At 41.4% G+C, this 27,936-nt stretch overlaps 2 protein-coding genes across 2 annotated transcripts; both read right to left on the bottom strand.

Moving 5' to 3' along the window:
• Positions 1-294: 294 nt before the first annotated feature.
• ccnyl1 (cyclin Y-like 1) lies at positions 295-14,009 on the bottom strand. Its single transcript, XM_030428639.1, has 10 exons — positions 13,007-14,009; positions 11,121-11,195; positions 10,749-10,792; positions 9,801-9,901; positions 9,404-9,439; positions 9,254-9,305; positions 8,284-8,403; positions 6,503-6,669; positions 2,084-2,246; positions 295-1,923 (listed from the first exon to the last, which is right to left on the bottom strand). The coding sequence occupies exons 1-10, from the start codon at positions 13,167-13,169 to the stop codon at positions 1,807-1,809; spliced, it is 1,038 nt and encodes a 345-aa protein (XP_030284499.1). The 5' UTR covers positions 13,170-14,009; the 3' UTR covers positions 295-1,806.
• A 4,446-nt stretch (positions 14,010-18,455) lies between these two features.
• On the bottom strand, positions 18,456-27,170 carry creb1b (cAMP responsive element binding protein 1b). Its single transcript, XM_030429099.1, has 8 exons — positions 26,992-27,170; positions 23,108-23,220; positions 22,802-22,948; positions 22,579-22,679; positions 22,029-22,183; positions 21,112-21,294; positions 20,683-20,836; positions 18,456-20,470 (listed from the first exon to the last, which is right to left on the bottom strand). The coding sequence occupies exons 2-8, from the start codon at positions 23,210-23,212 to the stop codon at positions 20,326-20,328; spliced, it is 990 nt and encodes a 329-aa protein (XP_030284959.1). The 5' UTR covers positions 23,213-23,220; positions 26,992-27,170; the 3' UTR covers positions 18,456-20,325.
• Between the last annotated feature and the right edge of the window lie 766 nt (positions 27,171-27,936).

The raw sequence follows: 27,936 nt of genomic DNA, 5'->3' as shown, positions 1-27,936 counted from the left end.
ATTTGTTAGATTGCTTGATCTAAAAGTTGATTGCACAGGACAGCTTTTGTGGTCATTAGGTGGCAATTACCCAGCAACATGTTCGAAATTTCTTTGAAATTAAACCCAAATAGCCACACTAAATACCGCAAACTTTTATCAAAAGTGGAGAGGTGTACCACATTCACCACACACACACCAAATCCTGTAACTGCCACCGGTTATAAACTAGTTGCACTGGTTTAACTGGCGGCACAGTCGGTCAAGCACATCATGATCACATCAAACACGCAACACAAATTACCACAACATATCTTTGTTACATGATTAGTGTTTATTTAAAATACTCCATCTGCAAATGTTTGTTTTAATTAAAAACAAAGATAAATTTCACAGCTAGTAGCCTACATAGTAAGCAAAAAGGAGGGGAATATCCATCAGTCTCTTTTCCCCCTTAGTATCTATGTAGTTTGCTCGACAGCTCTGCTCGGGGCCTGGGACAAGCATCCGTTGACGGGTTCTTTGAAGCGGGGTCAGGATAGCAGAATTTGAGGAGAAGAATAAAGAGACTGGACAGTTTGGACCCAACCGAACTTTGTCATTATGTCAACCTAACTGCCGTATCGAGCCATCCATTCCATAGCAGTGACCACCTGAGTATATCTGAAAAGTGAAACTGACCCCCAGATTGGTACTCTTACAGACATGTGACAGCTGATTGGAGGTTTATTTACTTGAGTCCACTTCTGTGGAATACTTCAATAGTCTGTGATCTGAGACACGCTGTATGCTCCATCCAAATACAAATGTGTAGATTACTGAAACAGAATCCAGCACCACTGTACAGAACAGTAAACAGGAAGTATTTTTTACTCTCTCAAAAGAGACTTTTGGTATTAACTTTAATTGACAAGGAACCGCTTTTGCATTTGATGTGACGTGCCTAAAAGAATATGTCTGCTGATATTCTATATTTTCTGATTTTTAACAAATCCCATGAAACTCTATGATTCCTACTATAAACTGACCCCACTAACAAGTATAGTCTGTGTACCCAAAGCCTGATTCATCATAACCCTCTGTCGTGGAGCGTCAGTGTTGTCCATAAACTTTTAAAAACACATCAGGGAGCACCTGGCTGCCATGTCCCTTCATTCCTACCAACACACACAGACACTGTAGTAGTGTACTGTTTATTTTAAGTCAGTCCGACACCTCCTGTAATAACTACCCACTAACATATGTGTAGTGATCCACCACTAAAAATAGTCCAAAACAAAAGGCACTACCCCCTGTTTGAGTAATGTTTGATATAGAATTACCAAGCCTAAGAAATTAATTGATATGTGACGTACTATATGATTTATAGTAAACCAGAAAGAGTAGGCATTTCAGTACAGATACAGGGATTTAAAAATTCTTGATTTTAATCTTTTTGTGGGATTTGGAAACAACTAAAAAATCTAGAATAACACCAGCTTTACCCTTCAAGGCTGCACTGTTACAATCCATATGCTATCCCTTAGTTATGACTGCGGCTCAGCAATTCCCTGTTAACACTTTCTTGGGGAAATAAGGGACAAGTAAGAAATAAATAAGGGGTTTGTAACAATAAGTTGTGTGGGGAAGGTTCAGATAAACACCTCAATTTCACGTTTAATTTGAGAATCACGCAGCTCTACAGTCAAACTACCGTTTGGTCAGGTCGTACTGTAGCATCTCAAGGCTGAATCCCGCCTGGTGTGGATGCGTAGACCCTGTGAAGTGACTGTCCGGAGCTGGTTGCGGGTTAGCTTGGCCTTGGGAACCAGACGGCAGCAGCCTGACCTATGACAGCACAGCGTTGTAGTGTCGTATACCTATCAGGTTGTCGGCACTGAAGGATCGTCTAATCGCTGCTCGACTCAGGTCCTTGTACTTGTCCTCACATAGTCTTGAAATGGCCTGAAGAAGGAAATAAAAACTCAGTTACTGAAAAGTTCTCATTGAAATAGTAGTTGTGCTTCAATCTGAGGTGCAGTCTGCTTGCTGCAGAGCAAAGAGGAAATACTGCAGGCGCAGACAACCTGCGGCCACTGGTTGAGGTGTGAGGACGGCAGCTCACCTCCAGTTTCTGGGCGCGCTGGTTGTTGAGAGGTTCCAGAGGGAAGTTGAGGTTGTTGTCATCAGCCAGCTGCCGCAGATCAAAGTAATACTTGGCATAGACACTGGCTGGCACATTGATATTAAACTGGAGAAGTTCCAGGAAGTGGCGCTCCATCTCGTTCCTGGAAGGTGGAAAGATACCTGAGGGTTATCCCAGACGGTCGATACTCCCATAGAGACTTTTACCTCAACTCTAAAACAGAAGCTAATGGTTACTAGGTTATTAATCTACACTAAGTGCAACAGAGGAACATAGAATTATAATCCTAATGCACACAGTGAAGAAATAAATGCAAACTTTAAACATTTTAAATCTCAGCCGACCATTTAACCTCCTCACATAAACTGAACCAAATCTAAGCTGCAGTCCTTCGCCTTTGCTACACACGGTCATTCGACGGACAGAAGGTGCACTATATGCTGTAAAATATATACATTGAAAGTTTTAATCTTGAATAATAATTTATGACGATTCTTTCAACAATCCTGAGTGTTTCTGCTGATGTTAATTGTAAAAAACGAACAGAAAAACAAAAAAACTCATATTCCTAGCTTAGTTTTTCTCCTTCAGAAAAGACACTGCAAAGGGCTGCAACTAACAGTTATTTTCACTGTTGTTGTTTATTATTTAATTGAATAATTGTTTGGTGTATAAAATGTTAAAATGGTGAAAGACGTTCCCCAAGCCCATGGTGATGTCCTCTAATTGCTTGTTTTGTCAAGACCCACAACCCAAATATATTCACTTTAGTTTCATATAGGAGTAAAGAAACTAGAAAATATTCATGTTTAAGAAGATGGAGTCAAGAGAATCTGCACCCCCACAAAAAGAAAGGGACAAGGCATTTGCGTTTCAATCCTGAGATGTGAATGCTCTTCTCTCGTGTCACTACTGAGGGTGTGGCTTATCATCATCATCATCTTATTATGGTTTGATTGACGGGAACCAGAGTTGAAGACCTACACTGAGTGCAACTTAAATTGCAAGGAAAAAACATCATTGTGCATTGACTTTGACTTTCAGCATAGGAAGTGCTCATGGAGATGGAATCAAATCTCTTCCACAGAGATCTCACACACACACATGCAGGTACTCAGACATGTATCAGTGTCACAGTTCATCTTTTCTAGCCCGCAGCCTCCATCATCCTTCCTCCTCATCATCACAGCCATGAGAAAAGCCGAGGGAGGTGGTCGCCAAGGAGATAGCATCTAGGATGCTTTGTTGGTCAGCAAAGGTGGATAGAGTGAGAGTGTGTGTGATGTCTGGTCTCCCAGGGCAACTAATGGAGTGGGCGAGAGCCAGGGCCATTATGTAGAAGCAGTGAGAGCACTTGAGACCCTCCCCTGCATTTCTGTCTGTGTGTCTCTCTGTTTCCCTCTCTACTCTTCTTGCCATCCCTCCATCCAATCCTGACTAGGCGCACAAAGACACTTCAATGGTAGCAATGAAAACAGGGTTGAGAGAGAGTAGGTCAGACATGTATGTATGCATGTGTGTATGTGAGTGAGTGAGTGATGACTTGACTTTTTAACCACTTTCATTAAAACATGTCTACCATGTGTAGCACTGTACATTAGGGTAGGGCAATATGTTAAGACTATCCAACAGGCCGCCCTCAGCCCATCAATCGGCAATTGCTGATATATTTGCACAGGTGTGTGCGTATCCCTGTGCTCCTCAGCCGGCAGGGATGAAGTGGATTTGTATTTTCGGGTTGCATTCTTCTTAAACGTTTTTAACTTGGATTACAGATTCAATTTATAAAACAGCCCTGTGTACACACCACATCTCCTGAAACACATCAAGGACATTAACAAACGAGTATTATTTTTACTCATCCCAGTCACTCAAACATGAACTCAGGGTCCACCAGCCCTGCAACCTGTTGCATCTCATGAGCAAAGTAGCCTGGCCAAATAAAAAATTCATAAGAACATCTCTGTCCTTGGTCCGACAAGAATACCTAGGCCGCAGTATGTGAACCCCCTCAGAGAACCCCACTCCCATCTTCCCACAGATAGCAGAGAGTAAAGACAAAAAAAGGCAGCAAACAATGACATTTAACACACACATGATGTACAGACTCAGGCATGTTACAGAATACACAGCCCTCTCCCCACATTATAATCCACTTTAGACGGAAACATATTTGTTGCCAGGGCCAGATGTAACACCCTCTGTTGCAGATCCCCTGACCTCTTAGGAAGAGGGGGCTTATACCTAAAACCACCTAAAACCTGCAATCATCTGTCCCTAAAGGTAGCACTGCCACTGATTATTGTAAGAAAAGTTCTTGACCTTCATGAACGCTGCAACTTCCCCATTTACAACAACCTAAAAAAAAAACCTGGCTCAGAGGCAAAGGACAGCAGCTTTCCTTCTTCCTGCCACCAACTTCAGCACTGGGAAAAGTGGGGGCCGAGTGACACTTGCTCTATGCAACATTTCCTGTGCTGGCACTCACCTGCAAATATGAGCCAGTGATGACTGGAACAGAAGAAATCCACCATGTTTGACCCCCAAAGTCCAGTATTTTTGACTAGTGTGAAAACTCTGTACGGTGCACTAGCACGGTACACTTCATAAGGCCTGGCACAGTTGTATGATGTGTGCTTCAGCATGGTATGGTTATTCACAGAGCACAAGCACAGGTGCACAACGTAGACATGAAGTATCATCATGCTTATTACGCTGCCTTGCATAATCAACAAATCCAAGAATGTTAGAGGGTCGTCTATGACTAAAATGACACAAAAATAAGCCACAAAAAAGGCAGTAAAAACTCTGTGTTGTTCTCCATTATGATGTGTTACAATGTGATAAAGAATGTACAAAAGGTATCTGTACTCAGGCCTGGTTGCGGTTGGAGTGATAGGAGTACAGGCCAGTGGTAGACTGGGGAGGAGGGACAATAGTGCTCAGGCACAGTACGGAGCAATTGGGCCAAGTGTGGGTACGCACTAAGAACCGCCAGCTTGAGCTACAGTGAAGAAGTCACCAAACTGATGATCGTCAGTGTCCAAACTCTGTAGAAGACCTGAGTGAGGATCAAGGATCCAGGATCCACTGTGCCGGCCTGGTAGTTATGGCTGACATGGCCCGTTCCAGTTCTCACTGACACAGCCCTCAGAGCCCAGGTACACTCCTAACACCTTCAGCCCCTTTTTCACCCAATACCTCCTTGTAGCCCAATGCCCCTTCAGCCAGTTTGCCAGACTCTTGGAACCATTTTTTAAAATCAGCAAAGTGCAGCCCCACCTGTCGCCAGCTCCTCAAGACCCTTAGATCCCCCTCCTTAGGTTGCAGAGTAAGGACTGCTGTGCGACAGCTGAGTGATAGTGCCCCTACACAAAGGCACTCCATCACCATCTCATACCAGTCTGGGCCCAGCACTGACCAAGGCGCCACCTGTGACACTGCCTCGCTCAACAGCCAGGTTTTGTCTCTGTTCTGCAGTATTTTGCTTCATAAGTCTTTCTTCAACATCCTTTATGCTACCCTCCATCCTTCCAATTGTTCTCCTTTCCTCTACAGTTGCAGAGGCTGTATATAACCAACAACAACAACAAAAAAAAAAAATCAGATTTGGCATCCTACATCTCACCATAACCTGAGCAACTCAAACTCTTCCACCCAAAATAACACCCTCACATTCAATTTCTAATACACAGATTGCCTACGCCCTGGGAAAATATTCAAGTGACACTAGGTTAGTGATGTTCCGATAACACTTACCGCTTCTTTAATAGAACAGTTTGAAACAGAAGTGCAATGGCGACTTAAATAAATACAGAAATTAAAAGGTTAAATGTTGACTGCAATACTGTGTTCACCCAGTGTGCAGTCTCAGCAAAGACATGGGGCACACGTCAGTGGTCCAAATATCAGTAGTTAAGCTGAATGCCTGCATGTCTTTCAGCATACATGAAATGTGTTCCCTCACTGTCTCATAAGGTTTAGAGAGAGCAGTTTTGTCGCTCTCCTTCACATAATGTGTCTTCAAACACTTAAGGTTGCTGGTGTCGAAATTGGCAACACACGTGCCACCCCTCGAAATGACAGCTGACACGATGTTAGCTCTGTCTGATATGCATCAAATCTTCTTCCTCTTCTTTTTTTCCCTCTTCAGAAGAACTTCATGTGTTGGCTTTTAGAACGGTGAAGTAGCAGGGTCCAGTTTCTAAATTAGACAGCCTAAAACTTTGTAAAGTTTAAATGTCTGTTGTCTGAACATAGTATCTTAAGTGAAATTCTCTACGATGCCTGTTCCCACAGAAATGACCCGAGATTGAAACAGGTGTCTGTCTACATCTTCCTTATTTTCAGTATGCTTTGCCTTAAAAAAAAAACACATTAAAAACAAGACAAACTTACATGTCCTCCACGGTGATGTCTTTAAGGATCTGGCAGTAGTCAACATTCCACACAGCCTGGTCATCCCAGACTTTAGAAGCCAACAAGATGGCTCCCAAGACAATGCGTTTCCAGTTGGCAGGGCAGATATCCAGCTCAGCATAGGTTAGCAGGCGTTCCAAATACACCTTCAGGAAGAGGAACATTTAAACATCAAAAAATTGATTTGGAACTCAAAGTTTTCATAGTTGAATATTACTATGAACAACAGTCAGGTTGGGGCTGGCGTATGTCAAAGTTTGCATACTATGAACCAGCAAATTTCCCCAATACGTGTGTTTAGTGATAATACACATGTAACTGTATGATGGGCTGAACACACCGTCTGCATCAGCAGCAGTTGTGCGTGGTGGACATCTTGCTTTTTATTTCCGCGTCCATGTTAACAGGTTAGAGCAGACACACAGTCGCGTGAAGAGAAGCTGCTGCAGTGGCACATCATTTGTGAGATTCGGAGTCTCGCCTATTTTTACAGCAAAATACGAGTGATTCTTGGCAAAAATAGACCTCAAAACGACCTGTCGACAGTCATATTGACGTCATACCAGACACGAAGAGAATACACACCACAGGGGTGGGACAGTTTTTTCCTGCACAACATGTTTCTTTCTTTCCCTCCCTCTCGCTTTCTCACTGTTATTGTTAAAGGCAAACTCCATGTAAGAAGATGAGGCAGGCAGGAGCCACGCTGCAACAGCAATGCTGCCTGTGTGGACACAAAAGTACGCGAGTCGCAGCAGATCAGCAACACAGCCGTCATGCATTTCACAAGCAGGCAGTGTGTTCCACGATTTATACCACTACTTTACAAATGTTGCATCTAGTAAAACGGTTTTATTTTCTTGTAACAACATAGACAATTGTGGCTGATGGTATGGTCGTATTTTTAGTTCATACTTTACTCAGAACAGATGTGAACAAATGAAAGGCAATGCTACTAACTGTAGAAACTAAAACATTAGTGATAAATTCAGGCTTGCTAGCCATTTAGAAAACTAGATTATTCATATGCTTTGCTTTGTATTTTTGCGTCTGCACCTCTTTGGCAAAATAGTCATTCACCAGCAAAAGACGAGGAGCATATTTGCTTAATTTAAAACCTGAAATTGTCAAGTGTCTCTTCTGACTTGCATTGTTCTTTGATCGCTACATCCTGCAACATATCTGCCCAGTCTGTTACAACATTTAACAAAAAAAAGGACATGTGGGGATGAAACCTGTGAGATTGGTTTTATGGATATCCTATTCCTATTTATCAAATGCAATCAAGGACCCATCTACTCCTAGATTCTAATGCTTTTGAATCTTCTCTGACGTAGAATCTGTGCTGTGTGATCAAAACAAAAACACTCACCCGTCAAGTGATATTTGGGACAAGTCAATTTGTAGATATTTACTGCCCTCTGGTGTCCAGTTTATAATGATAACACAGTATTTAACCTCACTAAGTCCACCACTTGCTGGAGACTGCGCCATCTACAAAAAGGTCCCTGGCTTGATACGGGATTCTAAAGGTCTAACAAAAATTACAATGATAAACTGCAGACCGGAGTGTCTGATTTGAATAATACTATTTAATATGTACTTAAACTCAATCACATATATTTGAACCCAATACATAAAAAAAATGATGTGTCCAGTGTTCTTAGAGTTCAATTTTTGGCACATCATAATTCTAACAATATATCGGTGTAAGCGAAATTAAGTGTGTGCACCACAGCACTGTGAAGAGACATACTTACTAGAGTGACAATGGCACATTCTGCAGTGAGCTGTGCCGCACTGAAGAGTGTTCTGACGAAGCGGTAGATCACTTTGTGTTCTGGGTCAACGCGGGAGTAGTCATCGGGTACTGGCTCTCTCTGTATGGGACAAACAGTTCACAAACAAACACACACAGACACACACACGTCTGAGGGGAGGGAAGTCATCTATCCTGACATGTCAGAAGGGTACTTTTTGGTTCTGTTGTTAAAATTCATTATCAATTTAAACTTAAACTGGAATATGCAAGTCGAGTAAACCTCCAGCTTACACCGAGATCACATTCTGAAAGTACGTACAACAGTTGAAAAATACTGGAATTCCACTTTAATGTACAAGTCCGCAAGCAGTCACTTAGTTGCATTGTTTGTTCCATCCGAGTGTTACTTTTACAATGGGGCTTGAGATAATGTCAACATTGATATTAGGTTTGTCACAAAATTCCCTTGTACCCCTCACCTCTATTTGATGTCATCTTTAGATTGGACTGGCCCTCCAAAAACTAACCTTTAAGTGTCCAAAGTCAAACAACTACACTGTAGAATGAGTCACCGCTAACGCCTCATTATCACAAGGTTAGGAACGCATGGAAATCATCTATAAATACCACAAGAGAGGATGAGAACGGACAATATTTTCCTCTTGTTTTTAAACTAGTGAATCACGGCCTTTTTCATGAAGTGCTACTTTTGGCACAGTATTATGGATAGCCTTTAATAGCAGATCAGTGCTGAACTATCTCAGTTTGAAGGAACAAAAGTGTCACATTGTTGGTCATGGTTTTCCAGTTGTTTGGTTTACATGCAAGTACTGCAGCAAGATCTCAATACCACTGACTAATCAAAACCACTGGCTTGAAGGAATAACCCTTCGTTCACCTGCCTTCCTGATGGGAGCAAGGTGCTGAGACTCAGACTGAGTTTGAGGAAATCTTATCAACATACTCACTGATAAGGGGTGCAACTTCTCATCAAAGATATCCAGCGACTTGCCCGAGTCCCTAAAAACACATAACATACTTAAAAACACATACCAGCTTTAGCAACATAAAAATCTGCAAAATACATGATTAAGATTCAATTATAAATGTACACAAACCTGTTTTTGATGTGGTAGTATATTGCTAACGTGACACTGGAGAGAAAACAGAGGAAAATACAAATAGTGTGGATTCATTTTAGTGTTTTTTAGCTTCAATAAAAACAGTTTCAATGGTGAATAGTATCCTGTGTGTCTGACCTCCTGTATAGAGGCTTCATTTAAAGGAACACTGAGATAATCCTGATGAAATGTGGTTTTGCAGCTTCGCCAAAATCATGGCAATACAAAGGATTGTCCTAAATTAGGCGTAAGAACATCTGTTTCGGTCATGCATCCATTAAGTATTACTTCAAGATTACCACGCTGTGATGCAACAGGATTTTCTCATGTGAATTTACTGACTTTTGGACAGCACAGCATTGTGTGTGCCTGTGTGTGTGTGAAATTCTCTCACCATTTGATTGTGCTTTTGAGGTTTGGCTGGCTGACGGTGTTGTCGTCAATGAAGATTGTTGAACAGGAGCTGTATTTCTTTGACATCGGACCAGGAGATACCTTGAGATACAACAACATGTACTGATCAGGGGACAGGAATCGGTCTTTATGTCTGAATTTGCGCTACTTTGACACTCCAGAAGCAAGAAAAAATATGTACTAAATCTCTGCAGCTGTACTGGCCGTTGTAAACTGTTGTATATTCTTGTTACAAATCATGAGATATTTAGTCACTGTTTGCCCCCCAAAAAACACGTTTTGGCATTCATGAGACTACATTTTTCTAGCGTATCTTCGCTTGAGCCGGATGCACTAGCCTTATCTAATGACTGGGCATTAGCAAATACTGTCAGTAAAATGCTCTCCATTCATACAGCTTTAGTGCTCTAATGTATCATGGGGTTTACATACTGACAGCAATATGATTCTGGATTAACCCAACTCGCATGACAGTCTGGGTGTGGTGGTTTTGGAGACATTTAATGAAAAAATAAATATATTTATTTAGAGGCCACAATTAATTCATGAAGCTACCTTCAAAATCCCAAACTGACGAAGTTCAATATCTTCTCAACTGAAATTCCTGGCTTTGAAGGAAAATAATAACCTAAAACAGATATATCGAGATACCAGATTTTTTAAATTAATTTGATGTTTAGTATTCCAGATATCATTAATGTATTTTGTTACTTTGACATACCCAGTTATGAATAAAGGTATAGATTGTTGTTGATTGAGGGGTGAGAGTTTATTGGCTGTTAGCTTTTTCCTGCTCCAAACATTTGTTATTATATCTGCCATTAAAAGTCCACAAGCTGTTGACCTGTAGTAACAAACAACATAACGTAGCATATACATTCGATTAGGCAGTCAAATGTATGATCAACTATTTGATTCTGACACTTACATGGCTGATATGATTTATGTGGTTGCTTTTCCTCTTGTCGCGTACTGTAAAGGAAGACAGATGTTCAACAAAGCCAGGTTGAAGCTGGAATCAGAGTTCAGGAATACTATAGCAAGGCAACAGTCTAAATCACATGTAGTTTTACACCAGAATTGACAGTTTACAGTTAATTGAAGATATTACAAAAGTCTGAGTATAGAAAAAGACCTGTTTTATTGACTGATGGATTTGATTGTTTAAGATGCCTGTGGCTCTGGTGAGTAATGGACATTTAAATCAAAACAGCCTAGACAACTACACACCAGGTATTGTTGAGGAAAACAGTTAATGTGAATCCCTGTTCTGTGTGTGTGTCATGTTATAATTGCTCACCGTCTGTCTGGGACTTGCTCAGGAAGATGGTGCTTGCTCGGGCGTGGTCCGATGGGTTAGACTCCAGAGCCAGTTCTGAGGAAACAAAAAGCGCACGGAAGTGTTTTATAGAGACATTCTGTCAACAAAGGGCACTTTGTGGGCTGCTCAGCTCTCACTGCTGAGTAGTGGAGAAACCAAAGGAGAGGACAGGAAACCATTAGCTGACACATTGATCAAGCTCACAAACTACATTGTGTATTACAATACACAGTATAATTCTGTTGATTATTGTTATCCATTATAAATAACTACTGTAAACCAATAGAACAGCAAAACGGTGCAGTAATTGTGGGTTGGAGTCTGTGAAAGACTTGACATAAATCACCAAACTAAACCTTAAATACATTAAGTTGTGAACTGACTCTGAATAAAAAGGATTATCACTCCTAGACTGTTCACTTTAAAGTCATAGTTTAACAATCCTAATGACTGTTGCTCAAGTACTCAAGTTTTTGTTGCTGTTACTTTCAGATTTTACTGAACATTTTACCATAAATAAGCACACACATAAGGTCTACCAGAGATGGGTATGATTTCCATATCAATATTCCCATCAACTAGCAGACAACTGTTTTTAAAGCAAGAATAGATTTACGAGCCCGTTATCCAAAATGTAAATATAAGAGAAGTGCCATTTCACCATCATACAATGCTTGCTACTGTGTGCAAAAAATATATTATTGTGGCCCGAGGAGAAAACAAAACAAAACAAAAAAACTACACTACAATAGTCAACCTTTTTTGGAAACTGTTCCAAAGTTCTACAATTTACAATACTCTACACTGTAGATGTATTGGTAGCTTCTGTATTAGACCACTCACTTGTGGACATTCACATAGAGATAGAAGGGTAAATTCAAGCAACACAAACATGAACACACCACCGGTTTAAACACGACTTAGTGAACTGTGTTCTTTCTCCAAATCTGTGCAGACAGTACATTACATAAAGGACAGAGGATTAGTTGTTGACAGCCATCTGTGGAGTGAGGACAGCAAAAGGAGACCCAAGGAATGTACAAAGGACAGTTGGACAGCTTCTGACCCCTGCCCTGCCAACAGCGGCTCTCACCAGTCTGGAAGCACGCATGTCTGTCTACAACAACATGAATGGAATGAACACTACGCATGTCTGCGAGTCAGAGAGGAGTGGCTCTACGACCCTACGACTGATAGTACTACAAAACTGGGCCTGGTCACCGAGTACACTCTGAGTGCTCTATTTATACCTAATTTGTCCCCCATCCAGATCAATGGTTGGCCACTGAAACAAAGCTAAGGTTGGGAAAGACAGGGCATTAAAATGACAAAGAGCTTGTTTTTATTGCTAACTTCTGACTGGTAAATGCATCTCACAGAAGTCAAGAGGCTTGTTTTCTTTATCAATGTCTAATTTGTAATGCAATGCCAGTGTAATCACACATGATGCAGTGCTCATTTAAATAGTGCTGTCTAAGACGGTTCTCATCATCAGTGCAAAGCTGGCAGCAGGATGGCAATAAACAAGTCTGGCGACTTGGCAACAGCTGAGGAGCGTGTCTGTGTGTGCATTTACCTGCTGCTGTGAAAGACAGTGTATCAAGTCGTTGTATATTGTTGAACTATAGATTGACCCTGTGTAATACAAGTAACTGAGCTGGCGTAAACATACTGTGTGGATATCTGCTGATTCTGTCATCAGTTTATGTCCTTGGGAGTCATATAAGGGACTTCTTCACTCTGTAGGGCCTGGGTTATGGTGAGACTATATGGGTGTGACGCACATGGGCTCAAACGCAGGAAAGGAAAATTAGGTTCCAACTGTTTTCACATCACAGGTGTGTGAGTATCAAATGGACACCTACCGTCAGGCACCTCTCTGTCGCTGATGTGCTGCAGGTAGGGCACGGTGTTATCATCGCTCACTTCGGTGCTGGTCTGGAACTCCTCGAGCCGCTCTACCGGTTGTCTCGAGGGTAGTTTGGGGCTCGACTCGGGCGAGACGCAGCATGACACCGTGTTCCCCATTCCGAAGCCGGGCGTAAGCTTCACACTGTAGCAGCCAAGACCAAGTAGTGCAAATATTTCTAGCTAGCTAAAGTTAGCTCCACCTAGCCTCACAAACATTACCACGCTACAGTCGGTAACAACACAACACTATGGTTGAGTGCTAAATCGCCGCTGTCCGCCAACTCCCAGGAATCGCATTCCTGTCCATTTGTGGGTATGCGGCTTAGTGTAACAGTCAGAGAGGAGTTAGCCAGACAGGCTCGCTCTGTTGTAGAAAATGAAGTGTTGTCTTCAACAATATTCGACGTGTTATTGTAATAACAGGAAGCACATAAATGCAGGTGGTCGCCAATTCATTCATTCATTCATTCAACATGCTAGAGTTTCGCTGCTAGGTAGCTAGCTAACTAGCGTCATAGCAAGCTAGCTTACAAGTTAGCTTGGCTGATTAACTTTTTTCTAGTCCACCTTAATTCCGCCTTTTGATATCGTGTAAACACCACCGACTCTAAAAAATAAACACGTTAGGACCTCAAGCCGCCAAATACTGGTAAATACATTTCATGAGACTTCACAAACAAGCCCACAGATTCCTTTTCGCACTCGGATCAGTGTATAGCCCAATCCAGCCCGAGGTATCTGTGGCCTCCAGTAGAAAACCCGAGGTAAAAAAGGGAAAATCCAAGACCGTAGCGAAAAAGTTGTCACTGAAGTCAGATTGACCAGGCCTTATCCCTGTTCCTAATTAAACAAGCAACTCTGGTAGCTGGCCCGGACTCCCCCATCAGTGCCGACTTGTGTTGGATGTACTCCCAGCCACCGCCGCCGTCTGTTGAAGAGCTCACAAATGGCACAACTTGGCACGGATGTAGTAGCCCCGCCCAATCGGGAATTCCACTCACTCCCATTGGCTGACAAATCAAAACAAGGATCCTTTTAGGCTGCTCATTGGTTAAAGGAGCTGTCTGTTGGAGACGATTTAAACCGATGAGATGTATTTACAACGCTACTATTTTGGTATCATCACCGACCCACACCCTTTTTTGACAATGAAAACACAGACCCGTCCTCTATTGCATACCCTACCTGCCAATCAGTACATCACACCAAGCGATATGAGAGGGATACATGAGTGTCTCCAACTTTTTATTATATTTATAAATAAAAATGATATCTTATATATTATTTCTGTATTATTATATATTTATATTGCCTTTGTTCCTATTAAATAGTTCAAAAGATTAAAAATTAAATTTATTTTTGATACTTCAAGTATATTTTAATGTTAATATTTCTAAGCTTTGACTTGTAATTGAGAATTTTAACCACATGTCTATTAATGTAGACACATTAACGTAGCTCTTCAAAATGGTACTTAAACTGGCAGCAAGGGGTTCTGTTTAGCTCAGTTGGTAGAGCAGGTGTCCCATGTACAGAGGCTTTGTCCTCGCTGCAGCGGACCCGGGTTCGACTCCCGGCCTGGGTCCCTTTGTTGCGTGTCACTCCTCCTCTCTCTCAACCTGTTACCTGTCACCTCTTAGACTGTCCTGTCAATAAAGCCAAAAAAAACAACAAAAAAAACTGGCAACAGACCACTTTTTATTCTGAAGTAAATACTGATTGTACGGTGTGTTGACTTTAGAAGAATGACACCATCTGCATTTAGATTGGTTACCTCTACATTTTGTTTCATGATGCTCTTCTTCGGCCTATCCACTGGTATGGATTTTTCCCGCATAAATCAATGATGAATTATAACACAAAGGAAGTGTGTCTGCCATCCTGAAACCAAAACAAGAAGAGGCATTATTTTCTCTGGTCTCCAACCTCAGTTTACAGCAGTAGAGCTGGAATAACTGTGGGAACTGCACTGCAGAAAGAAAAAGAACCCTGCCTATGAAGGGGGCAAGGAAGGTGAAGAGGGAGATTGATAGAAACTGAGGTAAAACAAGAGTGAACAGATGTGCATTCACTCAATGGAGAAGACAGGTGTTGTGTCAAAGTATGTGCCCCTGTCATATGAGTTTGGTAAACATACCAACAGGACTTGATACTACAGAAGAGCCAGGGGTGAGGGGTGAGGGAAAAAAATTAGAGGAGGAATTTTTTTACTTCATTATCCTTTCAATTTCAGCTTGCACGAATGTGGCCACCTCTTCCATGCTTGTGTGGTTTTTCCTTCTGAACGGACAAAGTTTTCGGCACAATCTCTTCAAAGTCCTTATACTGACAACTACGACTATGGTTATGAGCTAAAAGAGAAATAATTTCTTTGTTACTGAAGCCGATTCTTAAGAACAGTTTTACCAGTTCATCTACACAAGGCATTTTGTTTGATGTAGTCTCAAAAGGTCGAATTTAATCTTGAAATGTCAACATTATTCTCGACATTTCGACTTTATTCTTGACATTATGACTTTTTTCTTGACCTGCATAATCACGATAAAAAAACTTCCTCCTTAAATGTTTTTCTCACCCCTGGCCCTAATACTCTTGATAATACGTTATAAAACCAGCATTCCTTCTACATGATTAGTGAAAAACTAAACCTTTGGGGTTTCTTGGTCAAATTGGGATCCTTACAGTTGTTTTTTGCTTTGGACAGTATTCAATCTGTTAGCGGCTGCCATGTTGCAAACACTGTCTAACACTAAAGGCTTTTTTTTCCTTAAATGATCCAATGTACTCATGTATATTTAAATGTATTTTACACCTGTACTTAAGCTGTAAGAGAAAGTAGTAAAGTAGTAGTAGAAGTCATCATCAACATCAGTGTCTGTCATGAATGCATTTTTCATATATGATTGATGATTAATTCTTAATTAAATACATAACAATCTTCAGGAGCAGTTTATTGCGACATAGCAAGTGTTTACAAAAGAGTGATGTGATGCTAGTTTAACACTGCCTGATAATGGGCTGGTATAGTTTATAATGTGACAATGTGGAAACAAACAGTATATAATGCATCATTTGGTGACCTCGTCTCTACAAGACACTATACATAGCATTTGAATATTGTAAAAGAGGCAATATATAAATTGATCACATTAAAAGTTAGAAAAATGTGATAACTGTTCTAGAAATTGTAGATATATATATATATATATATATATATATATATATATATATGCTTACACACATTAATAACAATCTGTTTCATGCACAAATGAGCCTAGCCTGTGTATAAATTATTCTGGCACAGAAATCAAAAGACTTTTTGTTTTGTTGGAAAGATATTGTGTAATCACATAACAAGGTTCAGCTCACTTTATCAAATCAACAGAAAAACGATTATTACTAGATATTTTTTCAGCACCAGCACTGGATGTGTGAATAACAAGAGGTGGAAATGTTGTTTTTTTTTCCAGAATATGATTACAAAAGTTTTCATCTTAAGTTTCTGAAGGTTTTGAATGCTATCCACACATTGTTCTCCCCCTGGCACCGATGACTCAGTTGTTACTAAATAGGGATTCTATCACATAAACTGTTTCCTCTCCTTTTCAGTTCATTCCCTCAAATTCATTACAAAAAGATTACTTCTGCATTTTGTTCTCTATGCATACATTTTTTAAATATAATGCTGTGACAGGTAGGAGGAGAGCATAACAGTGGCAGCATGTACAGCTACAGTACATGCTAACGTGTCGTGGGTCAAAATGCGATGATGCATTCAAAGCCTTCTGAACTACTCCCGAGTGTGAGGTGCTGTGTGATTTCTTTAGCTGATCCAAACCTTTAATTCAATATAAATTAAAATACATACTATATACAGTACAATATCAAAATGTTTCAAACTGAAAACATTTAACTTGCAGAGCAACCATGAACTGATGTTCTACTTGAAAACACAAACAGAACAAACAAAACACATTTTAAGGAACACACCCCTTTTGTTAGAGCGACCATTAGCACCCTGAAATCACCTTATCAGAGTTTTAAAACTTATTTTGTGAAACAAAGAAAGAGATTTGTGATCAAAATAATGTTAACTCAAGGTCCACTTACTAGCATTCAGAGCTCTCAACCCATCTCTGAACAGAGAACAGTGTTAATATCTCTTGCCCCTATATGAGTAGTATATAGTACGATGTGACTTAATGACAACTGAGTGAACTCCTTTTGCTGAAGGAGAGATGCATTTGAAAGTGTTGGAAAGTGCTTTTAAGTGGAGCTTGAGTTAAACTGATTTTGTCACACAACTGTTTCCAAAGTCAAGAACAAATTTTGATGCTGTTAAAAAACAATCGCTACCAGGATTTAACTCTATAACTATATGAGTATGCTAATTTCACACATCAACAGTGAGCTGGAGAAATTACTAAGAAGTTCCTTTTTTTACCCCAAAAATGTCAAATATTTATGTTCAGAGAGAATTCAGGTTCCTAATCGTAGCCCTAATCCATTTTATACTTGGGATAAGGAATAACTAACTTAAGTTTTGATCTAATTTCAAAATTAAAAATACAAAAACTCTATATAAGCCTTTTCATTAAACAAATATAGTCAGAGTACAATAAAACAAACATAAAAAAGGTTCATGCGGAAGGAATAATTGTGCTTTCTTTTGATGAATTGGAAAATATAAAAATTGTTTACATTTAACAACATAACATGTGTGGCTGAGACTGAAGCCACCGAGGGGTTCTGCTATGCAGTTTCCAAATAATAATAAAAAACTATATATAAGATGTGATAAATGTTGTGGACGCCAGCTGCTCTCAACAGACTCACTCTTCTCTACAAACACTCACTGTGTCGACCCTAAACAGAGTACACCGCTCCCAAATATAACATTGTCCAGCAAAGGCCTCTTCTCATACACTTAGCTGCCATGACGGTGGTAGGCCTGGTGGATTGACATGAATACACATAGTCTTCTATTATACATTAAAGTATGTTACAAATATGCAAAGTTGTTTTCATACAAGTCATGAGAAAACCTTTTTCATATCAAATAAACAGAAATACACAAGGTCTACACATGCTGTAGCATCTATGTACAGTAATATAAAAAAATAAACAGGCAAAGACGTACATGGATCTTTTAAAAAATCTCACACAAAAAAGATTTTAAAAAAGATCTCTTTTCGACAGAATGCACATAGATTATTAGTGTTAAACACATGTGATTGTAGCCTAAATCTTCTGTAGATTTCACAAAGAATCCCATCTGCTACAAATTCAAACAAAAACCCTGCGATCCCAAATCCACTCCATATTTTACCACCATTTAACATCGCAAAACAGACACAACACTGTAACACATTGAAAAATGAAATATCATGGACACTGACAGTGACTGGTTGACAGTTTACTGTGGCACAAACAGATGATGCTAACCCTAACATGAACTGGATTAGGAAATATCTAGTCCCAAGTCTCTGGTGTTAAAATTTCTCTCAATAAATGTGCATTTCTGTGCAACCTGGTTCATTTTATCTAACCTCTTTGACATCAAGTGAGTGGAATTATCACTCATTTTACACATTGCTGATAACATGGAGAGACAGCGAACCATAGGAGGGCTGTGTTACAAACACATTCCCAATTATTTAAACCATGAACAAACCTGAACATCCATTAAAATTGTGCTTTGCCTCATAAAAAACACAACTACTGTTGTGCAGATCCACAGTAAGTGCAGTGTTCCTCTGCAACAATCAGTTTAGGTAATAACTTTTACATACACTTGGATGCTTTCACTTCCAGAATGTTTAGTTAAAATGGGGCTCTGAGTTGCTGCATTAATGGAATTAAAGGTCCAGTTTGTACGATTCAAGAGGATCTTTTGGCAGAAACGGAATATAATATATTAAAATAATAACATTATAATAATAATTATATCTACCGGAGCTGGTCCTCCTCCAAGGAATCGCCATATTGCACTCCGATGCTCCAGTGTGTGTACAGTACAGTATACTTGCTGTTTAGGGCAATTAAACATATGTGAGTAACAGGAATGAACACAAACAATCCCACGGTCAAACCCATGCGCGTGTGAAAATGCGGTGTGAACACAACATAAGGAGAGGCTTCTTGCATTTTCACTGGCCAGTGTAGAGGAAGGTGAGATGAGGATTTGAGGATTTGCTGACCAGCTGTCTGTGATGGAATAGCAGAAACTTTCCCCACGAAAAGTCCACATGACTGTGGAGACCCACAGTGCCACGTCCTTCAACATTGGCAGTTGGTAGCGTTTTTTAATGTCACAATGTCAGCGCATTCAAAGTCTTCATAAACAGTGTTTTTTACATGCTGGGTCTTTTCACAATGTACTCATCAGTGTGAATGTTAAGTTACACCATGGCCAATGAACGTTCTTATTTATAAATATGTGTCAGGTGTCTGTACAATCACCTGTCAGGAAGCGATAAACACAGTTCTTGCCCACAATTAAGCACCTGTTTTAAATCGGAGGGCAGAGTCGTTTATACTGCAGGTAACAAGAGCAACAGTGCTAATGTTTAAAGGACAACTTGCTGGGCGTTATTGCTGAACAAGCAAACACTTGACCACTGATGCAACGGCCCAGGGTTCAAGTCTTTCCTGTGGCCCCCCTCTGTATGCCCCTCCTCCCATCCCCATCCCCAATCCTGTGATCTCTCAAGCTGTCCTGTAAATAAAGCCATGAAAATGCCCAAAAAATACTTAGGAAAAAAATATAAGAGCCTTGACACCTTTGAACCACAGGGAGATTCTCTTGTTTAAAGCAGACTTAGGTATGTCATTCACTCAGCCTCACTGGATAACATTTACCAGCGAAGTATCTCCACTTATTTGGGTATTAGCCAAATGTATAACAGTAACAATGCTCTTCTAGGAGTTGTGTGAAGCGACATGTTGACCCCTTTCAGCAGCTGATTCGGCCCTTAATGATGGTTTTAGACTATAAGTTTTCAGCTAGTACTGTGCCAGTGTCCATCATCAGACATGGATGATTAACGTGGACAGACCTTAATGATACTGGAACAATTTAGCGTACTTTAAATGAATTGTACAGACAGCCTACTGGAGAGCAGGTAGTGTACACAAAACTGGATCAGGGCGGCTTCATCAAAAAGAGCTGGCAGTGTGCAAACTGGAGGGCCAGGCAGGCAGAATCAAACAGTCAAAATATTTAAAAAGAACTGAAATGCTACTTTCCCCAGCTCGGTGTTAAGGACGGCAACTACTCAGATTTATGGCAGTAAAGGTCTTTAAGGGCTTTCAGTTCTTCAATTAGCGTCTTGTTTTGGTTCTCCAGGACGGCCACTCGGTTCTCCAGACATTTAACATACTCCTTCTTCTTCCTGCGACATTCGCGGGCTGCCTCTCTGTAGGAGGGATAACACACAATTTGTCTGTCTTATTCATTTTGGTGGTTGTTGGGACCTTTTCTGCAGGCTGTTATGATGTATCTAGACACATGTTTATGTCATGAACCTACTCAAAGGAGTTAGACTGGATATTTGGAAGTTTATGAAACAACAGTAAAGCCACGACTGAGATAAAAAACACACAGACACAGTTCCTCCTCTTTTCATACCTGTTCTTCATGAGGCGGACTTCCCGTTTGCGGGTGACCTCCTCTGTGGCGCCCTGGACAGGGAGAGCGGGGGATGAGGCCATGACCACTCCCGGGGCGATGGTGCTGGTGGGGGCTGCTCGGATCTGATAGGCCTGGACGTCACCTGAGGCAGCTGAAAGGCGGGGTTGGCAGAGAGTGATGAAACAACTTTAACTTGGAGAATCAACGTGTCATTAGCCTGTTCGCTGGCTGCGAATAGTGAAATATTCTGTCTTTGCTACTAGCAGGTGAAAGTTACCATTATTGGAAAGAAAAAGTGTTTTTTTTAGCAAGATTGCATAATAAAACATATAACAAAATACAATGGCTACATTCAAAGGCAATAGATAGAGGTGTAAAATCAATTCAAACCAGTTCATTGATACAATGAGAACAGAAATCCCCCACCTTGGACCACCACCTGGTTACTGGGAACCAGTATCTGCTGGCCGTCGCTGGTCTGTGCGTACTGGAGGATGGTGGCTCCAGGCTGGGCTGCTGCTGCGTTGGTCATGGTCAGAGTCTGAATGCCCTGGACTCCATCCGTACCGTTGTTAGCCAGCTGAATGGCCCCACCTTGCGTGATGGCAACTGCGTGTTGAATGAGAGGGACAGATTGCCAGAGGGAGAGTGGGAACAAATGAGAGGTCTTCAAATCAAATAGAAGAAAATTACTTTTATCCATAATGGCCAGGAAACATCATGGTGAGCCCTCCATCAAGAAGTGCTTGCCTGTTTAATGCCTTACGCCTTTAATGTTCAAACATGATGCATCACGCCATATTTTGATGATTCGGTTCAAACTATTCCGTCAGATGAAATACTCCCTCAGACAGTCGGTGAGTAAACAACTGACTACCAGAATCAGTCTCAACAAAAGAAGCTTGATGAAATAGCTGGAGGATTGCCCAGATTCATCACAGCTTTCTATTAGGGCTCTAAAGATATTTTTAGCCATATTCATCTATCAGGCAAAGACGCTCCAAGACAAGGTGACATTAGATACACTTCCTTGACAAGCTGAAAGCAGCACCTCCTCCCTCCTCCAGCCTTCCCTGTCAGGCAGTGAATCCACAGTAACAGCAGAGGGAGATCGACAGAGGACAGGACGAGTGGTCGCGACTGATCTCTATGTTCTACATTAGTTTAAAACTTTTCAGGAGTATTGTTTATTTAATTTGAATGTTAAGTTTGGTTCAAAGGGGATATATGAGTTATAAGGGGATTACCGACCACTGATAACTGTGACACAACCTGTAGTGTTTAAATAGGGTGTGGCAGGAGGAGTTCACCCCACCAGCTCCACCGAGCCATCTATCACTTACTGTACTGGCCGCTGCTGGTCTGGTAGATGGGTGTCGGGACAGTAACTGTGGTGATTGCGGGGGTGGCGGCGGCAGCGGATGAATCCTCCTCAGCCTTTTCCTCCTCGATACGAGGGACGGCTGGTGCGTCGGATGAAAGGTCGTTCAGGATTTTCCTGTTGAGAGAAACAGCATGGAAACTGTTTCACATTTGTTCATGTCAAATATCGCATTTGTTTCACATCACCGTTAGATGAGCATCACCATACCCTCACTGTTTTGGTTCACACTGAAACATAAGATAGTGAGATACTCTCCGGAAAAAAAGGGGAGAAAATGAAAAATAATTGAACTTTTGCACCCTACAAGTACGTTTGAAAAAGACAAAAGACAACATGCAATTTTCACCTTTGCAGTTACAGATGCAGATAAAAACCCTTAAAAACTTGTAAATATTAAAGCCAATAAAGTAACAAGTAACCGTTAGAATGTTATAGTTATGGGACATCATGGTGGTCTTGGTGGTCTCCCACACACCACACACACACACTCACACACACACACACTCTACCTGTATGAGGGGCGTCGTGACAGAATCTCTCTGCGCTTCTGAGAGTCAGTCACACTGTCTACTGACTCCTGTGAGTCCTCACTTTCTGCTATGGTGGAGATCTGGAAAAAAAACAGACAAACCAATGAATCAGACATAAATGCACCAAAAAACCCTTCTTACTTCACGAGCTGTAAATTGTGGCAAAACGCCTACAACTAGTAGTGCATATGTGTGTGTTTACCTGTACAGCCTGGACCTGTGGGGACTGGATAACAGATGGCTGTGCAGCCTGGATGACACCGTGGACCTGAACTGTCTGTCCGTTGGGAAGCTGTACCAGCGTTACTGTGGGACCAGTTGCTGAGGCGTGGCCAGTTGTCATGGATACCTGAAATTTAGAAGCGATGTGACCATGCTGACTGCTACGTGCACTATGACTATTTCTTTAAACATATGTGCCATCAAAATTGGTGTTTAATTTTGGAGTTGCACTTCCTGAACCGAAATAGTAACTAATTTCTTTTGGACACACAAGTTTTTTTGTTACCTGTGCCAAAGTAGCGATCTGTGCAGAGCTGATCTGCTGGCTCTCTGTCTCCGTCACAGCAGTCTCCACCCCCTGCTGAACCTCCACTGCTGACTCCATCTTCATTGGCTGAGCTGAGATTGAAGAGATAAGAGAAGCTGGTAAAACTGAACTTCTGGGGAGCTACAGCTTAAACATCTGTAGATTAGAAAATGTCTCTGTCTATGGTTCCTGGTAATGTGGACTGAATCCTTTTCCAAATGACTGATCAGGTCTGGAACAATCCCATAATATCTCTGTAGGTTTCAGTCCAGTGTGTCTAAAAGCTGTGAGTCAAGGTTGACTATCTATCAGAAAATTACTTTTGGAATCCCCCTGATGATAATAAAAGATCAAAATTATTATTGTTATAATTGGTAAAAGAAAAGCTGATGTCAAAGTTGGTCATTTTTTCTGCACAGTAGTGAAGTCATAATGCTCAATATGAAGTTGTGGGCATTTGAACGTGTGTGGGAGGCTGAATGTTTGCATCTATTCAGAATAAATTATGCATAAAATTCCATTTACAACTCCGAAGACTTATCAAAGTTTATCACACCATTGATTAGACCACAAAGTTTTTTCTAGGTTCAAAATGAGGCAAAGTAGTGGCTAAAAAGTAAAATAAGAAATAAGAAAACACACATTTGAACATGAATACAATTATGAATGGGATCTTTGTATCAGACGGCATTCAAGATTACAATGTAGAATATTTACAAATCAAAAATGTACAAAGCCTTATCTGTTAAACAGATATCAACAAAGTTAGAACTTTTTACAGTGTAGTGCTTGAAATTTAATTGAATTAAAAAAACAAAATGTAAAAAATCAGTAGGATGCCAAATCAAGATGCCCTAAATCTTTTTATTGTGTTCAGTTTGTGCTTCTGTTATTTCAATAAGGGCTTGAAACGCTGAACTTGTTCATAATGACGGCTACATTTTCTTTTCTGGTTACACCCTTCTGCCACCAGTACGAACAACAGGCGACATCATCTGTAACACCAACAGTCAGACCGCCTCATCTTTCTACAAGTGTGAAGATGTTTTAATGAACAGGTTAATCAGCTAATTCCCCCTTCACCAAGCGCCACCTTGAGTGCTTCCTCTGTTATACAATTGCAGTATACAGTATGGCACTGAAACATTTTGTTGAGCTGCAGCGATTACTCAATTAAGCGATCAAAGGAAATCATTTCCTACAAAATCAATGAATAATTTCCTTTGCTGGTTCCAGCTAAATGTTAGGACTTGCTGCTTAGATATGAGCGAATGAAAAGTCTTTGGGTCTTCATTTAAACAACTCTATGGCGCACGGTCTAAAGCACATGGCCCAGGTGCATTTCTGGTGTGTCCAATTCCCTTTTTGCTTGTTAAACTGCAGATAATGCGTGCAAAAAGTCAGGTGCACACCCAAAGGGGTTGTATTTAGACTCTGCATTGGGCATGGGCAAACTAAACCAATCAGAGTGTCATGTATAATTCCCTTCAAGAGCCAGATGCGCCAGGAGCTGGAGCACTGCTATTAACAGTGGCACGCTTCACAGAGGGACAGGTATGTGGACCCTCTGCCTCTGTCCTCTCCTAATCATCTGTCCTATCAACAACTCTGTTTGACTGCATGAGAAAACACACTAATATCTAATTGAGGCAGAGGAGCGCTGCTGAGCTTCCCTCTGTGTCTGCTGGTCTCAGATCAGGTGGGAGGGCTCATAAAAAATGATCATATTGATCAATTGCAGGTGGGTGAAACAGCTGTGCATCTTTAATGAGGAAAATATTGACGACATTACTTGCAGCAATCCTCCAGCAGCAGAAAACTCGGCTGTTCTGTGTTCTTCTACATATCAAAAGAAATTCATACAGTACAGTAGTTCGGAGTGAAGCTGCTGATTCCTGTCTAAAAATATTTATTCCAGAAGCGAAATGTTTAATTCGGTTTTCTCTGGAGTCTTTGCTCCTCAGCTTTTAGTTTTGCTGATTAAATGTCCCAAAATATGTGTTTACAGTGACATTACTGCATTCATAGAAACTCTAAAAATAACTTAAAGCAGCCTGTGTATCATACTGTCTCAGTAATGTACTCTTTAAATAGCGGAAAACACACAATTAACTTTAGACCAGCTTTTTGGCGGTCAAGATAGCAGAACGCCATCAGAGTGTCTGACCACAACTCACACAGTTGACCACAAGTCATCAAATCATGAAAACTAGCAGCACTTTGATTGAAAATGATTGTTAGTTTCAGCCCTTCTTAAAGCATTACCACTGAAATGGCTTCATTGTTGCCGCCATAGTCAAGTCTTTGGTAAAGGTGGCCTTTTGAGTCTTTATTCGCAAGCAATCTATTATGGCTATTCTTCATTGGAACTCATTGGCTTCCACAAAATGATTGCTAGTCTTCTTGCAATTCACATAGTAAGAAGTAAGAAATTGGCAGCAGTATTAATCAGTATCAATCAACAATATATCAATACATTCGATTCCATATTTTTTCTGGATGAGGCCAGCCAACTCGAGCAGAGGCAGACAATTAGTCAGACTGCATCAAAATGAAACAAAACAACCCCTTGAAAGTTATAGGCTAATTAGACAACATACAGTGGGATAAGTATATTGTAATCTCTTCATTGTGGTTTAAAACGTTTCTCCTAAACCACCTTAACTCAAACTGCTGTTAGCTCTTAAAGCTCATTTGGCTGTTATATCATTATTACCATGTCTAAGACTGTGCCTGATGTTACATTGATTATCAAGAGACAACACATAGTTTGAGTAAAATTAACTCATTCTAATTACCTTCATAAAGTGTAGTTAAACTGTACTAGTAATAGACTTGTTCCCTTCTAATGGCGTTTGTCACCTCTGGGATTTAACACAGTCTGGACGGGAAAGATGGAGCTTCTTGCAGCTAACTCAAGGCTGACACAATGTGCTGCTGCTGCTTTGGACCGGGTCGTGTTGGATCAATGCATATCAACAAGACGCACTGGAGCCGCAGAGAGCTGTGTGTGTGTGTGTGTGTGTGTGTGTGTGTGTTTGCTCAGTGTGATCTGGGCCGTGCTGCTCGCTGTGATCTCACACTGTGCGTAGCTTCTCTCCGCTGCATGATTGGCTTTACACATTTCTCCCTCTGCTTTTCAAAAATCACTCGGATGCTCCGTGTGTGACAGCAGCGGAGCCACATGGCCGGGCAACGCCCCCTCCACCTCCACCCCTCCGCCTTAACGCACTCGCCGCTCACATCCCGGGGGATGAGAGACCAACGCGACTTCTTTTGACGGCCAAGAAAAACAAAAACAAGAAGCGTGTTCAGTCTCCGGGCCTGAGCTCATGTTTTGCAGCGGGCAAACTGAACGCGGCGGCCTGCAGCGGCTGATCTCCATCAGCGCCGAGTAAATGACAGAAACGGGATGATGATCGACTGGGCAGTGGCGATGTGAGGAGATGAAGACACCCAAACATTCCAAATGTATGACACCTCATTAATGGGAATAAATGAACATATTGCGGGGAATGGTTTCAAAGCACCGTTGAGGGGAAAAAACGGCGCAAATCTGTGCGCACACAGCTCCGTCCGTTACAGGACGACAGGACAGCTGAGCGTGCGGACATCGCCGCGGTCCCGTCACAGCTTCCCGTGTGTCAGCCCACAAACTAGCCCCCCTGGTTCGCCGTCAGAGCCACACATTTCGCTCCGCTTCGTCTGAGGCGACCGCAGCCTCCCCTCCCTCCATCCTGCCACAAACACACCGCGGCGCCATGATCTCTTTGTTTCCTCCACTGGGCCGAACCCGACCAGACCGACACGTTTCTACGGCCGCGTGCCATCTCTCTGAGCCCCGGACACCGCTCCGTCCTTACCGATACAGACTCCCTCCGTCACTCCCGGGCCTCCGGAGCTCCACTTTTATTCTGGCCGACACGTAAGAGCCCGCGTCAGGCTACACCTCCGCCGCGTCACCGGGAACAACAACACGGAGATTGGAGAAGGACGAAAAAGCAGATGGCGACACGGGCCGGAAATTACCGAGGTGTGCACGGAGAGGGCCGGAAAATACCGAAGAGAGGCGGATCATGACGACCCCTCTGTCCTCGGGAGGCGGCACCATGCACACAAAAAAGTGCTGGGTTGATCATGCTGGGTCATAATTCTGGGTTGTTTGGGGTACTGTAAACACACTGCTGGGCTGTTCATGCTGGGTCAAACTGGTTGTGGGGGTTCATCACAGATAAACAGCTGGTTGGGTTAATTTGACCCAACTGCAGGTTCATTCATGTTCCCGCTCACCCTTTGTCGAATTTTCTGGATCCGTTGATTGCGGTCAGAGGTCCACACAGCACAACAGACGGTGGACAGGATTTCATGGCAAGTTACTTTACCTAAAGTTATATTTTTCTAAGCTGTTGTATCAACATGATCTTAAGCTAATTTCATTGTAAAAATGTATACAATCCTTGATCATGGTGGGGGGTTAATGGTTTTTGTTCTGTGACATTTATTAACTAGCTAGATGCTAACGTTAGCTAACGCTAGCTAACTTTAACAATGGCTATAATGTTAGCTGACAACCATGCTAACATTATATCTGCAGCCTTTTTGAATTTTACAATTTAATGTATGGTGGTCTCTTGGCTTTATATTCGCCTATATTGCCTTTAATGTTACTGTCCCACTGTACATTTTAGGTCTGTTTGCTAGCTAGCTAGCTAACAAACAAGAAGAAAAATACATTTTGAGTGGAGGGGGACTTTAAATGTAAGTAGGACTCAAGTGATTCGAGTTAATGATACTAGAGATTCACGACT

The sequence above is a fragment of the Sparus aurata genome, chromosome 9, assembly GCF_900880675.1.
Source record: "Sparus aurata chromosome 9, fSpaAur1.1, whole genome shotgun sequence".
Classification (NCBI taxonomy): domain Eukaryota; kingdom Metazoa; phylum Chordata; class Actinopteri; order Spariformes; family Sparidae; genus Sparus; species Sparus aurata.
This window is presented reverse-complemented; position numbering and strand designations above follow the sequence as displayed.

Coding starts and splice junctions, on each gene's coding strand:
- creb1b (XM_030429099.1), bottom strand. CDS start 23,212: ATGAAGATGGAGTCAGCAGTGGAGGTTCAGCAGGGGGTGGAGACTGCT. Junction 22,680..22,801: donor CACAGGTCCAGGCTGTACAG/GTAAACACACAC, acceptor TTTTTTTTCCAG/ATCTCCACCATAGCAGAAAG. Junction 22,184..22,578: donor TCACGACGCCCCTCATACAG/GTAGAGTGTGTG, acceptor TTCTCTCAACAG/GAAAATCCTGAACGACCTTT.
- ccnyl1 (XM_030428639.1), bottom strand. CDS start 13,169: ATGGGGAACACGGTGTCATGCTGCGTCTCGCCCGAGTCGAGCCCCAAA. Junction 9,902..10,748: donor ACATAAATCATATCAGCCAT/GTAAGTGTCAGA, acceptor TTGTATCTCAAG/GTATCTCCTGGTCCGATGTC. Junction 2,247..6,502: donor GACATCACCGTGGAGGACAT/GTAAGTTTGTCT, acceptor TCCACCTTCCAG/GAACGAGATGGAGCGCCACT.